Source organism: Condylostylus longicornis, unplaced genomic scaffold (assembly GCF_029603195.1).
Source record: "Condylostylus longicornis isolate FDR11 unplaced genomic scaffold, ASM2960319v2 ptg000194l, whole genome shotgun sequence".
In the NCBI taxonomy this organism is placed as follows: domain Eukaryota; kingdom Metazoa; phylum Arthropoda; class Insecta; order Diptera; family Dolichopodidae; genus Condylostylus; species Condylostylus longicornis.
In genome coordinates, this window is record NW_026578162.1 from 374,339 (window position 1) to 389,406 (window position 15,068).

General features: G+C 26.3%; 1 protein-coding gene across 2 annotated transcripts in view; it reads right to left on the bottom strand.

Moving 5' to 3' along the window:
- LOC129616382 (homeotic protein antennapedia) overlaps positions 1-15,068 on the bottom strand; it is an 88,860-nt gene that overhangs the window by 16,806 nt on the left and 56,986 nt on the right. The window contains exons 3-5 of one of the 2 annotated variants that reach the window (XM_055532005.1): positions 7,320-7,544; positions 6,593-7,243; positions 6,310-6,505 (exon numbers count right to left, since the gene is read on the bottom strand). In XM_055532005.1, the coding sequence (XP_055387980.1) occupies positions 6,310-6,505; positions 6,593-7,144 (748 nt within the window). In that variant the 5' untranslated portion in view covers positions 7,145-7,243; positions 7,320-7,544. Of the gene's footprint in view, positions 1-6,294; positions 6,506-6,592; positions 7,244-7,319; positions 7,545-15,068 lie in introns of both variants that reach the window. The other variant, XM_055532004.1, reaches the window with a different exon arrangement.

Below are 15,068 nucleotides of genomic sequence, written 5' to 3' on the forward strand. Positions count from 1 at the left end.
TTAAAATTAAATTCTTTTTAAACGATTCAGAAAATCTTTTATATAACATTAAAGAAAAATTTAGTTTTAACGTTTTGTAGCGTAATCCATGTCGATGGAAAATAGATGAAAAAATTTAAGTGTTTAACTCATGCAACACATTTGGCATAATAAAATATTTTCTGTTAAATCATTCCATGTGGATTTCATATTTTTCGGTTAATTGGTTTCCGTCGGCTACTCATTATGCAATTAACATGACAATAGAGATTACAAAATTTAATTGAAATAAAAAATTGTAAATAATCTGTAAGTTAACAAATTTTCAAAATTTGCTTTGCATTAATTTAACATAAAAATTTTAGCAACAACGGCGGCAAAACAATGGACGGCGACGAAGTGTGAAAGAAGATGAAACTTAATTTTATCTTAAAATTTAAAAAGAAAAATATGTTTAAAGCATAAAACTAAGTATTTAATTTTAAAACTCTTCATTTTTCGGTTTTAGCAAATTAGTTTTATGCTAGATATAAAATCTATATTTATTGTTTTATCCCAATACGCTACTGAAAGTGTTGGAAAGAACCCAAAGGAGCACCTTACAATATATACATATACCTTTGTATAGGTATTATTTGAAAAAAGCGGCAGCTACAGTACTTAGAAATTTTTTGCTTGTAAAATACACAACTTACTTTAGTGTTTTGGTCATTGTTTAATGTCCGAAAATTCTTTTTTATGTAATTTTCTATATAATACGTTATAAACCTATATCAGATAGCATTGTACACACATATGTATATCTTATATATGCATGTATCCTTTAAAATTATCTGGCTATAAAAATTGAGTATAACTTTTGAAGAACAATTTTGAAATAGGTCAATTTTCTAAAAATCTGCAAAAACAATCTAATTTCACAGTTTTACTATTATTATATGCATGTTTATTAAGCAGATTGCATCAATATAACTTTCTTGATATTAAGCAACAGTTATCGTGATTTTTATTGAAACACATACTTTCATTTTCTAAACAAACAATGCTTCGAACACAAAGAACAGCAGGAATGATTGCATCGAATTGTCATTTATATTACAAATCCCGTTTTCATCCTTTTCCTGATCTTTTTTGTTCTATATATTTCCAGAAATTTATCCAACAAAATATAATTTAAACTTTAAAAATAATTTATGACCCTGTTGCAAAAACAACTGGAAAATTTTGCAAATATTAAACTGAAAACTAGATCATTTTTAGACCATAAAAAGCATTTAAAAGTAAAAAAATACAACAAAAATTTATGCAAAAAAAAAGTACATAACATCAATCGTTGTCATTCAAAACGTCTGCGAATTTGCCTCTGTATGTAACTATACATGTATGTTAAAAAATATCCTTTGACTTTGTATATGTAATTTCCTGGTTAAGGATAAGGGATCTAATTAAATGCAATTTCTATTGTTCAATTTTTACAACCATGTAAGAGCATATAAACATGAGGCTGTGTGATATCTAAGCAATTTCTGCTTTTTTTTGGTATAGTGTGTGTTTTTGCAAAGCAATTTCGCAATAACCTTCAGGTTATTATTTTTGCAATTTGATCCTTTTTATTTTAAAATTTTTGATTTTAAAATTATAAGAATGGTTGACAGTATCTATTTCTTGATAAATTTTTATTAGTTCGTAAAATTTTCAAAGTGGCATATTTTAAAACTAGAAGGGTGTTTTTATAAAATTTTGGTACCTGAGTTTGTAATTTCAGTTATTCCTACACAGGTTAAATTGTAAACTTAAAAACAAAGCCTCCAAAACCAAGAAATAACATTACCAAAAGCTATTTCTTACTAATAAATAACTTTTATTGAAAAAGTGGCTAAATCAAACATTTGACGAATACTGCAGCAGCATTCGTAAAGAAAATAGCAGTTTTCGTGTAAACGAAATAAGTTTCACCTGATAATCAGTTGAACCAATTGTTTTAAAATTGTTTTAAAAATTTTAAATTTAATATTACTAGCATAAGTATAAGTTGAGTATTTAAAATTATGGAATTCCTTATAATTGGTTAATATTACTTAATTTTTGAATTGTGAGAAATTAGTTCTTGTGCTTGCCAACAAACAACTTTCATGCATATAAAACAAAATACGTAAAAAATTATAAAAAAACGGACACTAGGAATATATATGGGAAAACAGTCTTTTAAAGTTTTTCAAAAATACAACACAACTCTACACATGAATTGTTGAAATTTCATACCTGCCCAATTTCTATAAAAATAATGGCAATTAAATATCTTGGCAAGAAAAAATTTCAACTGCACCGAAACTAAAGTCTCTATAAGGATCGAGTTGAACTATTTTATTATTTTGTTTTAAGTTTCACGTTTTTAAATTTTGGCTACCTTTTATCAAAATAGATGTAAATATTGGTATATGAATTTTTGCGTCTAAATTAATATGGGCATATTGCCAATCTACTAAAACAGCAAAGAGTTATAGCGAGTGCTAAAATTTTATTAATTCTTAAGAATTTATCTGATTGATTAGAATTATTTAATTAAATTAATTTATACAGGCGCAAAATGATTGCATTCTTATCATTGGGAGGTATGACTACATTCACATGTTTGCTGTATTTATAATACGAATATATGATTAAACAGTTTCTAAAATAAATTCAATTTATTTCAATATCAAAAATTATTGTAGGTCTCATTCTCATTAGATGAAGATCTTTCGAAACTTTTTTAGACGTTGTTATAAATTTCATTATGTTTAATTTTCAACAGCATATTTGAGAGTTTAAAGTATGTTTTTTTTATTATTTGGCCAATATTTATATTTTTGCTTTTCGTTTTTAAAATTTAAGGAATACAAAAATGATATGAAGCGTGAGGTTTTTTTATACTTGCATAAAATAACAGAAGATATCGTTTTGCCAAATGATTTATCATATCTAGACAAAAAATTTCAAATAACATAAATAAAATATTGTTCACGTCTGCAAATAATTTTTTAAATGGAAATAATATTTAGAAATTTAAAAATTATATTAATTCACATTTTATGATGTTCCGGTTTTTATTTTGAAATAAAAATGGAATATGGTGGGATTTTATTTTATGAAATTGAATATACAATACTTTGGTTTGTTTTGCTCTAAAATTACTATAAAATTACTAAAATTATAAATCACAAAATTTTGGAGTACATATTTGATTAGTAATTATATAATGGTTCCAAAACAGTTTCAGCATATTTTTTTATTAGTTTGTTTTGCTCAGCTAACTCATATGAACTTGTTACATCAATTCAATGGTTTATAAAATTAACGAGATTAAAATATTAAAATTTTTTGAATTTTAATTCTATCGCTTCGTACTATAAATTAGATTTATGTTCATTATTTTAAATTAATTTATAAAAACCATTATTTTTGATAAAATTTACTTTGTTTTCAATTGCCAGTTATTCAAAAGTTATCGTATACAATAAAAATTTATTTTAATTTGGAAATACTTGTTTTTCAATAAAGAGTTAATATAGCGTTCTTAAAGTAGAAGAAGTTTTATTAAAATTATCCCTAAATTTATTTACCAGATAAAGTTTCGATTTCCAATATAGATCCAGCAATATAAATTTTAAACATTTAAAAATATTTAATAAATTAAAAGGAGTTAAATTACATTTCCTCCGTTTCAATGTATTCTACTTTTTAGAATTTGAAATTCTACTAATTATTAGTACTAGTTTCTAATAAGTAACTAATTAGCGCAGTTCTTTTTATTGAATTTTCACTTTTTATATTCAATAATTCATTTTATGTTTGGTATGAATTTTCTAAGCAACTCTTATTATCCTAATACCTTATCACAAGGTGACCATGCATTAATTTCATCCTATTGAGTGTAATTAATATGATATACGTTTGAGACAATAAAAGAAATTTTAAAGAAAATGTTTAATTTATTAGGCTGTCAGGCTTGTTTTTTGTTATAGAAATTATGTCTATTGTAATATTTGCGAATTTTCTACAAAAGGTTGAATTGAAATATACATTATACAGTTCTGAATTACATTTTTGAATTTGAAAATAACATTTGATTTATTTTAAATATTTGCGGCAAAATAATTAAAACTTAAATTTCTACAAATGCTCTTGCTATTTGTACATTATTGTTAAATCAATTGCTAATATGTAGGTATGTATAATATATGAACATGTGCATATTCAATTATAAAAAGAGACAAAATAAATATTGTTTAATCTACAATAATTATTAATGTTGAGGAATGGCATTATACGAGTTTAGATTGCGATATTCAGCTAAATTTGCACATTTGCGTTTTCTTTTTTTAATTTGGTTTCTCTTAATTTATTTTAAATTAAGTTTTGCAAGTTGATAAACTTGACTTCCAGCTTTGCATATACGAAATTCGCAAAAAAGCAATGACTGGTCGACAATGTAAAACTTAATTTCAATAACATTATCTAAAGTTTAGTAAAGATGGTTTAAAAAGTTAGAATTTTAAAATGTTGCTACTAAATATTATACAGTATTAAAATTTTAATATCTTTTTTTCTATATTAAATATGATATACATACATAAATACAAAAAGGGGATTTTCTAATTGCAATTAGTATCAGTCAGAACTGAATAAGTTCACTTATCTAATTTTAAATATTTTTGACGTGCTTTTCACTTATATGAAAATAACCAACATGAAGATTTAAATATGAAATGTAGAAGTGAACATGTGCAGATGTTTCATTTTCAACTTGAAACAAAATGGTAAAAAAACTAACATACATTTTTAGTTCAAAAGGTATGGTATGATGGCATGACATATCTATATTTCAATGCCTTCATTGAAATGTATAATTGTTGATATCTAATTTTTTCAGAAAAATGTTTGGAACGACTGGGGTAGTTATAATGTGCTTCAAGGTTTTTTTTTATTTACTGGAAAAATGTAATTTTTTTTCTTGCATTAGAAAACGCTTAAAATTTTAAGTAATACAGCATTAAATTTTTTTTTTTGTCAAAAATGTAGATACAATATTCTGATGAAAAACCCTAGATTTTTATTGTAAAAAAAATAAAGAATTATTAATGTATGTATATATCTATGTGTATGTTTATAATTAAAAAGAATAACGAAACAAAAATTTTTAAGATATTCATAAAAAACTTATACAAGGTACAGAGTTTTGGTGACAACCCTAGTTCAAAACCAATTTAAAAAAGTTTTCAATTTAGTCAATTTTATTCTTTTCAAAATAGTTTCTACTACAACACAATAGATGGCTAATTTACACATATTATTTTCTTTCCTTAAGAAAGTTTATACATATAATATAATACCTATTAAATTAACATAGAGATGTAAGGTTGGGGTTGGAGTTCAATGTGAATTAACTTTTTAATAAACAAAATAATTGATTCCGAGATGAAAAAGCCTAAGTTGCCTGTTATAAATCTGAATCTTATGAAGATCCTGATGTATAAGTCTGGTCTGACATCAGATAAAATCTGATAAGCAAATTAGAAACAACCGATTATCATCAGATTTTCTGTCATATTTTAAAAAAAAAATGGCGAAACATAAATTTTTTAAAAAGTGTTACCAAGACTAGCTGATTTTTTTTTTAATTTTTGTTGCTTGTTATTACAAATATTAAAAACATTGCCGTCAAGAGTTTGACATAAAAGTATAAATAGAATCTGATGTGTAAAAGCTAATCAGATTTTATCTTAGATGAAACAGTAGATTTAGTCTGATGTGGAACTCGCATTAAGAGCACTAACGAAGAAACAATTGCGTCGTATTGGCTTTTATTAAATAAGTATTTGGTTTGATTTCTGAACAAATTTTGAGGTATGTATAACGTTAAATATGTATAATAAAAAATATTTTTTTTTTAATGCAATGCCGTTTACGAAATGGAAGATACAACTTATAAATTAAAATAAAAATTTCCTTATGGGTATTAAACTTCATAAATAATCCAAAAAATTAACATTAATAATACCAAAAAAATTACAATTAACGATCCCATAAAAAAATATTGAGCTTCACAATTTGAAATAAAAATTATAATAATTTATTTAGGTTCGATAATTTTTATAAGTTATAAAATTTATCGAATCTGTACATTATGCCCGAGCAAAGATAAGGAAATAAATTAGTTTTTCATTATCTTTGATCCTTAAAATTAAACTGAATAAGGCAAACCTCGTTTAGAAGTATAATTATTATAATTAGTCTAATAATAATAATTAGAATCGTAATTTATTCAAGCCTTACTCTCATTGAACTCACCAAACTGACTTCTCATCCAGGGGTACAGCGGTGAGGGCATACCAGAACCTGAATTTTGATTATTTGGCGGTTGTTGCTGTTGTTGTTGATGTATTTGTGGAGGTTGTTGGTGCATCATTTGTTGCGGCGGAGCACCCACCGGGGGTCCTCCACTCGTTTGTTGATACATTCCCATATTATGATGTCCTTGATGAACCTAAAATAATTAGTTTTAAATAAGAATGTTTTCTGTAAATATGTATAATCTGATAATACCATTACAGCACAAACTTTCTGAAATTACCTGCCCTTGAGGATGTCCAATATGAGAAGGTATTGCCATTTGGGAATTCATATGATGAACTCCACTCATTTGTTCTAGAGGTGGTGATCCATTTTCTAAGCCCATACCAACGCTTCCAACACCCGAAACACCTAATCCCCCAACAGCAGCTTGTAATTTACAACTGGCATATACTACAGGTTGTTGTTGTTGTTGCTGTAAGGGTTGCTGCTGTTGAACTTGTTGTGTTTGTGGACCACATTGTCCTCCATTTGGTTGAGGTTGCTGTTGTTGCATTGCATTCACACTTACCTGACTTGATGGACTATCTGGTCTAGAAAAACCTTGATGCTCTAATCCTTGTCCATTATAGTAAGGCATTCTGTCATATGGTGGAAATCTAGGATAGGGCATATTACCCTGATGACTTGGGTTTTGGCCATAATGATGTATTTGTTGAGCATCCAAGTCAGTAACACCATTTCCAGGATAATGACCGTGCATATCGGTGCCCATATATGAATTTGTAAAGTATGAAGTCATACTTTCGCAATTATTTGTACTCATAGTCATTTTGAAAGATTATTTATTTTTAATATTTTCCTTAATTTAAATTTTATAATATAATAATATTATGCTCCTTATAAATAATAAATTTACAGAATAAATAAGCTGAAATATAAAACAAGAAATATTATTTATTGTTAAAAACATTAACTTCGAAAATTCTATTGCCATATACACTTACTCTGAAACTTAACTAAGTACGATTTAATGAGGTATAAAACACGTTTTTCTATACAGCTTAATTAGCGAAATCTGTATTAATCTACAGATAACGTTATCACCTGATGTAATTCTTGTGGGATTGTTATGAATTTTAATAAAATAAATCTGCTAATTTTGCACATCAAAAATTGATCTCATGACTATACAGCAGTAAATTATTCTTAAAAATAAATTATGTTTTAATCTGAAACGAAAAACGCAAATAGAAGAATTTGTTAATTTTTTATTTTTAATTGGAAATTTTTTAATTTACCTATATGAAATAGTTCAATATTTTGTTTACAAAATTTTTTACATTATATAACTAAAAAATTTATCTGCTATTTAAAATTAAGTTCTATTAAGCCATTTAAATTAAGTTTTAAAGCTGTTTATATGAAAATTAATTATTTTATGATTGTGCCAGTAATTACAAATTTATATTCCCATTAATTATAAAATTATGAGTATACTTTTATACTTTAAAAGTAAAAAATATAAGTAAACTATTTACGGGAAAATTACATAAATTTTGTTTTATATACATGTAGTCTGAATTCTCAAATAAAATGTTAAAATACATACATATGTACATATGTATATGCATTTAAGAAAATTTAGTTCACATTTATATATACAAAAGTGCAATTGTAGTAGAAATTTAAATTTTCATACATGTATAAAAATTGGTCTCATTAAAGAAGCTGTAATATATTGTGTACAACAACTTGTGCAGACTTAATTAAAAACGAGAAAAAATATAGTTCACCGTATCAAATCTGTGATATCCGTACGGATAAATGATTTTGAATGTCACAGAAAATTGACATACAGGTTCATACAACCTCCTGCGTTTTATATGTTTAGTGCTATGTTACATATATTAGTTAAGGTAGTTATCATACAGACCAATATAATCAAAAAGAGTTTTACTGAAACTGATGGCTTATATTATTTCTGAGATATAGCCAAATAAATACCCGAACCAGTAACTCGATCATATCCAATTTAAACATGATTTCGATATTTACTACTGTTAAATCGACTCAGAATTCGACGCTGATCAAAAACATACAGCGTTACAAACTTAGTATACCCTTAGTACGGGAATAAAGAGATTCCGCGATCATGTAAAATAAAAGAACTTTAAAAAAAAATAATTTTTTTAACTTCCTGTGTTTTTAGCGAGGTTTAGGAACAGTCGTTTTTACACTTTTATTGTTATAAGTGTTTAAATTCTTTAGCAAAATAAGCATATAAAGAAAAAACTTTTTCGAATCAATTGTTTACTAGATACAAAAATTTATTACCAAGTCTTGATCTTGTTTTCGTTTTCATAGAAAGAGTTACGCTACGTGTTATATTATGTACGTATTTCTTTACAATACTGTATAAAGTAAAAATATATATATACATATGTATATATATATGTATACATATATATTACATGTATGTATTACATGTTCGATTTGTAACATAAATATTTTTATTTCTTTCCAAAAGAAATCCCACGCCGAACATTGGAATATAATGTCTCCCATACATTACGATGAAAAAATTATCCTCCTCATATACAAAACTGTTAGAAAACGTAGGCAAAGCCTCAAATATTTTTTTTTATTTTTATTTCCGTACGAACGTATGTTCGAAGGGTATACCTTAGATATAGAATCAATTGTATGTTTTTGATCAGCATCGAATTTTGAGTCGATTTAGCTTTGTCTGCCCGTCCGGCCGTCGGTCCGCCCCAACAATAACTCAAAAACTAATTAAGTTAAGTTTACCAAACTTTCACAAATGATTTATTATAGTAAATGCTGGAACCCTATTTAAATTGGATATGATCGGATCGGACTGGTTGGGGTAGCTGCCATACAACTTCAAAATTTATTTGGCTATATCTCAGAAAATATAAAAGGTATAGTATTGAAATTTTGCTTAAATTAATATGGTAACTTAATTTATCTTTTTTAAATTTGAGTAACTAGGAATGAGTAATAAATACGATATGTATATATGTATATATATTTAAAATACAGTAGAAGTACCTATCGCCGTTTTGCAATTAATGTGATAATTTATGTAATAACAAAAAAAATCCGAAAACAACTTTACTCTAGCTTGAACAGCGTTCAGTGTGTCCTCTCCCCTCTCCATATCCATACGATTTTTTTCCTAAAACACACCAACGAATCACCTTCCGAGAACTTGGACCGGACCACCCGTTTACTTATTTGAAATATTAAAAAATTGTGAATTTGTAATTTCGATCGTTATCGATTTTACTTAATGTTGATAATCTATTAGGAGACAAATAATGCTTTTAATATATTACGCATATTTTTTTTTTTTTTTCCTTTGTTCACTCCTAGAAGGAGTATAGGGCTAGTGCATGATTTCTCATGCACTAGTTTCATAGCGTCATAGAGTTTAACTAGGTAGGTGACTAACCTGTCGTAGTTTTATTTATATTAATTATTTGAGGTTATTAGTATTTACTGTTTATTTTTCTTAGTTTTTTTTTTTAATATAGAATATTAGGAATATTTGAAAATTACTTGTATAATATTTTTTTATTAGTATTGTATATTAAGTTATAATAATATTGAATATAATTTTTATAGTGACCTGACCGGGGTTTGAACCCGAGACCCTTCGGTTAAAGGACCGGTGCCATAACCACTGCACCAATGGTCAGATATATTACGCATATAGTGTATGTTTTTTTTCTTTTCTGAATAGTGTTTTTGGGGAAAGTTTTGCAAAACTTTGTTCTCATCTTTGAATGGAACTTTATTTCATAATATGTTTGTATATGAATCATTCACAAATTATATTTTATTTAGTTTGCAGAAAATTTCAAATATCTTTATAATAACAAAATAATAATATGTATTTAGTTAAGAGTATTTAAATATTATGTAATCGCTTTTGCAGCATTACAGAATTATTCAATTTGTGAGCAAAATCTATATACACTAGGTATACACTTTGTAGAACATACGTTATTTCTCCCTGTAGAACATACGTTATTTCTTTTTATCGTAAATCTGGCTACAAATTGTGTATTATCGTATTATACATTGCATTGCATTTTTACCTTTTGTTTACATGGGAACATTGAAAAAAGCATTACATACAAAAAAATTTGGTAGGCATCTATAGCGTACGTCATCTTTCTTACAACAATTGCTACACATGGCGAATTTAGCAAATGGAAATGTAGTACATCATATTTGGCTCTTTAACTGCAGGGATTTTCGTATGATGATGTGAGTAAATAAATTACATTGGGTTTCTGTGAGCGAAAAATGAAATTACTTACTAGAATGTATGTAGATACTAGTTATATTTTCGTGCGTACCAAGAAAATAAAGTTAAAATGAAAACAAATTTAATTTAATAGTTGTGCTTATAAAACGACTCTTGGGTCTACGCTTGACATAATATGTCTCATTTACTTGCCTACAAACACAAAATTAATTTGTGAACAAGGGAAATATTTCTTTTGTATTTAAAACCGATTTAACAGATAAAAAACTTTGAATGCCCTTAGCTAAAACAACAACCCATAACTATTAAAAAATACAACTACATATTATGTAAAAATGAATAAAAATTTTAGAATAAAATCAACTTTAGTATATATATTTAGTACAATCTGATCTATTAGTAAAGATTTAAACATAAATTCAAATGGTAAGAAAATAAGATAAATAAAAAAATTGCAATAATTTAATATAAATTCCGGTAGATAGCAGTATGAAAGGCACAATATGCCGTGTCACTACTTCATATCATAATTTAAAAGTATTTGAGCGAATATCTGTGGGAAAAATTATGTTATGTACGTACATAATAATATGCATATGTACAATTTTTTCATAAATTTTCAATTTTTAACTACAGGTATCCTGTCCTATCTTTTATTTATGCCCCTAAATGCACGACATTTCGATTTACGCTCTTTTAATTTTTAATACCGTTAGTTTACATAACGTCGTTTCCTTCGTTTTTAACTTTTTTTTTCCGAAGTAAATTTCTACAAAACAAAAATTTTTTTTTCATTTTGAAAATTAAATTTTTTGTCTGAGCCAGAAAATCGATTTTCATAAGTAGTTTTCATTCCTATAAGTTTATAGGACATACATAATTGTTGTTTATTATTTCATAGATAAAAAGAAATGTGTGTGTAGGTGTTTAATATAAATTTTTTTATATGTACCTCGAATAACGTCATTTCGATTTCCGTCGTAAATTTTCAGTCCCAAAAACGTCGTTAAGGAAGGGATACCTGTATTAGTTTAATTTTGCTATTTTAGATATTCTTATATTACGTTTTTTTCATTTTATTCTTTGGCATTTTATTTCAAAGTTAAAACGTAATGACATTTCATTGTGAATTCACATGAAAAGCACAATTTTGACAAAATGAAATAAACACGTGTTTATAGTTTGTGTGGCCACATTACCTTATTTAATGCGTAAGTTTTGTTAGGTAAATCAATCAAATTTTGCAGATTTATTCAAAATTAAGTTTATCGTTTTGTATTTATAAAATGGACATTTTATGTTTAACAAGTAAAAAGGCTTCAATCGGTATAAATCAAATGGATTATACCCTGCATCTTTAATTTTTGTATGGCAATGTAATACCCTGCACCCAATTTTTGCTGCTTTGCTAAATGTTTTTGTCTAAAATTCTGATGCCATTATATCTTTTAAGTGACAAGTGTATACTTCATATAATTATAGCAAGAGGTGAAAATTGTAGGAGTTTCAATGTTACAAATTGAAGACACGAATTTTTATTTTATGTGATAATTTTCGCTTACAATAAAATTTTTAATTTTTTTCAATACCATTATCATTTAATGTGTTCAGAAAAAGCCGCAACATGCATGAATTTTTTTCACAAACAATCCGTTGTCAAAAAAGTGACTATTATAATAAAACACTGCGATATAATAATTTTAATAATGAGTAGAATATAAAAAATAAAATAAACGAGTTAGAAAAAATTAATATAAACTGAGTGCTGCAAAACAACGAAAAAAACTCAATTAAAATGTTGCCATTTAACTTGTAAAAAATTTAAAATGAAATCTGATGAAAATAGAGTAATTTCTATTTTTTGACGTCAAACAAAGTCTGATGTCAAATAATGTTTACATACACGATTCTCATCCAACTTAAATTAGATCTGAGATTTAGTCTTGTATGTGAACGGTACCTCACTCTTATTTTATTTGTGCTATGCGAAAGTCATTATCTACTCTTCCAACTTAATAACTTTTATACATTTGTTATCCTCACATTAGTCCATATATTAATATTGTTTTTCGAAATACAGTACAACAAAATATGTGCTTGACTTAAATGTAATACCGGTAATTTCAGACATTATTATTAATTGAAAGTAATTTTTCGTTTTTAAACTAAGGATAATATCTTTTAGATAAGTACGTTAGGTAAACACCATTTTTCTTTAACTGAATTTGTTTGGTTTTTGAATTAGATAGTATCAACAATCAGATTGTGAATTTAGTACAAATGTACAACAGAAAATTGTGAATCTTCGATTACTTTTCGTTAAAAAATCAAGTTGCGACACAAACCTAATTATAAAAAACAAAATGGTTGCTAGATGACACAGCAATCGCAAGAGACCAAATGATAAACATTAACTGAAATGATCAATTTATTATTAATTGGGCAATACAACGTTCCTTTAATTAAGTCATCCATGTGTTCTGCAGTTGTATGAAGAAATTTCCATGAAATGAAAAATTAATTATGAATTATAAACCACAAAACGTTGTATTACCTATTTAGTAATATCATGTGTGTAATAGGCACAATACCTATTTATATGTTCTTGTATTTGTGTGTTTCAGAAAGAAAATTGCATGTAGCATTTAATGTAAAACAATACTTAATAATCATGCAGATAACAGTCAAACTCATTTATCATCACCGGCCATTTTAGGCATTGTTTCGGGCCGCGCAATAAAAAACTTAAACTACTAAATTATACTTAAATTTTGTTTTTATTATCAACATAAAAAAAAAAGAAATATAGCAAAGTTTTTCTGTTACAAAATCTTCAAAATTTGGTTGAATTTAATTCACAGTTATAATTTTTAATATTTTTAATATTGAATATGCCAATATGTTAATTTTGATCTTTCAGCCGTTTAATGATTTTTAAATATCGAAAACAATTGTTCACACAAATATGTTCTTCCGAACAAGCCTAAAACACGCTTAATTGATTTATAGGTAAATGATTATAATAAAGTTTACCTATTACACTATTAAAATTATCTTCAATAATATATTTCTACTATTTCTATTATTGCATACATTTAGAATGAATGATTTATGCAGTTTATGAAATAAAGCAAAAATAAGTTTAAAGAGGGATTAACATAATGCTCGATTTTAAGGATTAATTGCGTGAGTTAATAAAAATAATTTTGTTTTTTAATGGCATGGTATTTACCGTTAGCCTTCTGCATTTATAGATACATGTGTATCTTCACATGTCCACGGACGGACTACAAAGTGAAACTAATAAGCAGTTTTTTAAAAAAATTTTTGAAAAAGGGCTAAAAATTAGTAATTTCCAATTATCTAAATTTTTGTTTTAACACAGAATCGCACAGCATTTCGATTTCAATTGTAAATTTAAATCAAGTGTTTCAATATCAACAGAAGATGTAATAGTAAATAGGTTAAATTCATTTTGACATCTATTAATATTTACAAATCTTGTTTCAAATTCGGTTTTTAATAATTTATTCTATTAAAATATTCGGAAAATTTTGAATTTACTTCACTGGACCGCTGTTAACAAATACAGCAAAATTAGCTCAAATATATTAAGTTTTTAATTAATATTGATTAGTTATTGATTAATATAACAGCCGCTTTCCACTTCTGGAAACGAATTAATATGAAAATTCGGTTCCGGCTACTTTTTACATACAGTTGTGTATTTTTCGCATATGCATTTGCTTGGGGTTTGGTTATGTGACAAATCATTCGCGGAACCTTCATTCGGGTTTCAACGCTTTTCATATCAGAGAAGTGTAACTAAGCTTACCATTTTTAAAGTGATGTCAGATGATCTGTCTGTGTAGATCAGTTTCTCAAGTTCGACTTAACCGATTTTGATGAAAATTTATATATGAATTTACTTTAGCTATAACTATATCACAGATCGGTCAGCTTTTGGCATATATCAGAGAAATAATCAACCAATTGACATGCAATTTGACTATTAAACCAATAACTAGTAAATTTTTCAAGAATATCAGAACCCGGAAACGGAAACTTTTCTAAGGACCGATTTTACATATTTGACCATAAATTTTTTTAATATTTGGGATCTAGTTGTTAACGAAGTGAAGGCGGAACTTTGGAGGAAAATCGAATTACGGAAAATGAACTGTTATACTAAGAACCAATTTTACATTTTTCTAGGTTCATTAACTATATTCTACTTTCGATCTTACATAAAAATTGAAAAACAGAAATTTGCATTATAACACTTTAAAAATGCGGTCAGTTATCTTCTGATCACATCAAATTATTATGTAGGTATACATAATGAATGTTATAAGTAAAGTATAAAAAAATTTAAATTAATATGAACTCGTATTATTAATTTCTGTCATTATTAGTCTTAAATTTCTTACGATTATTTATATAAGATATAAACACT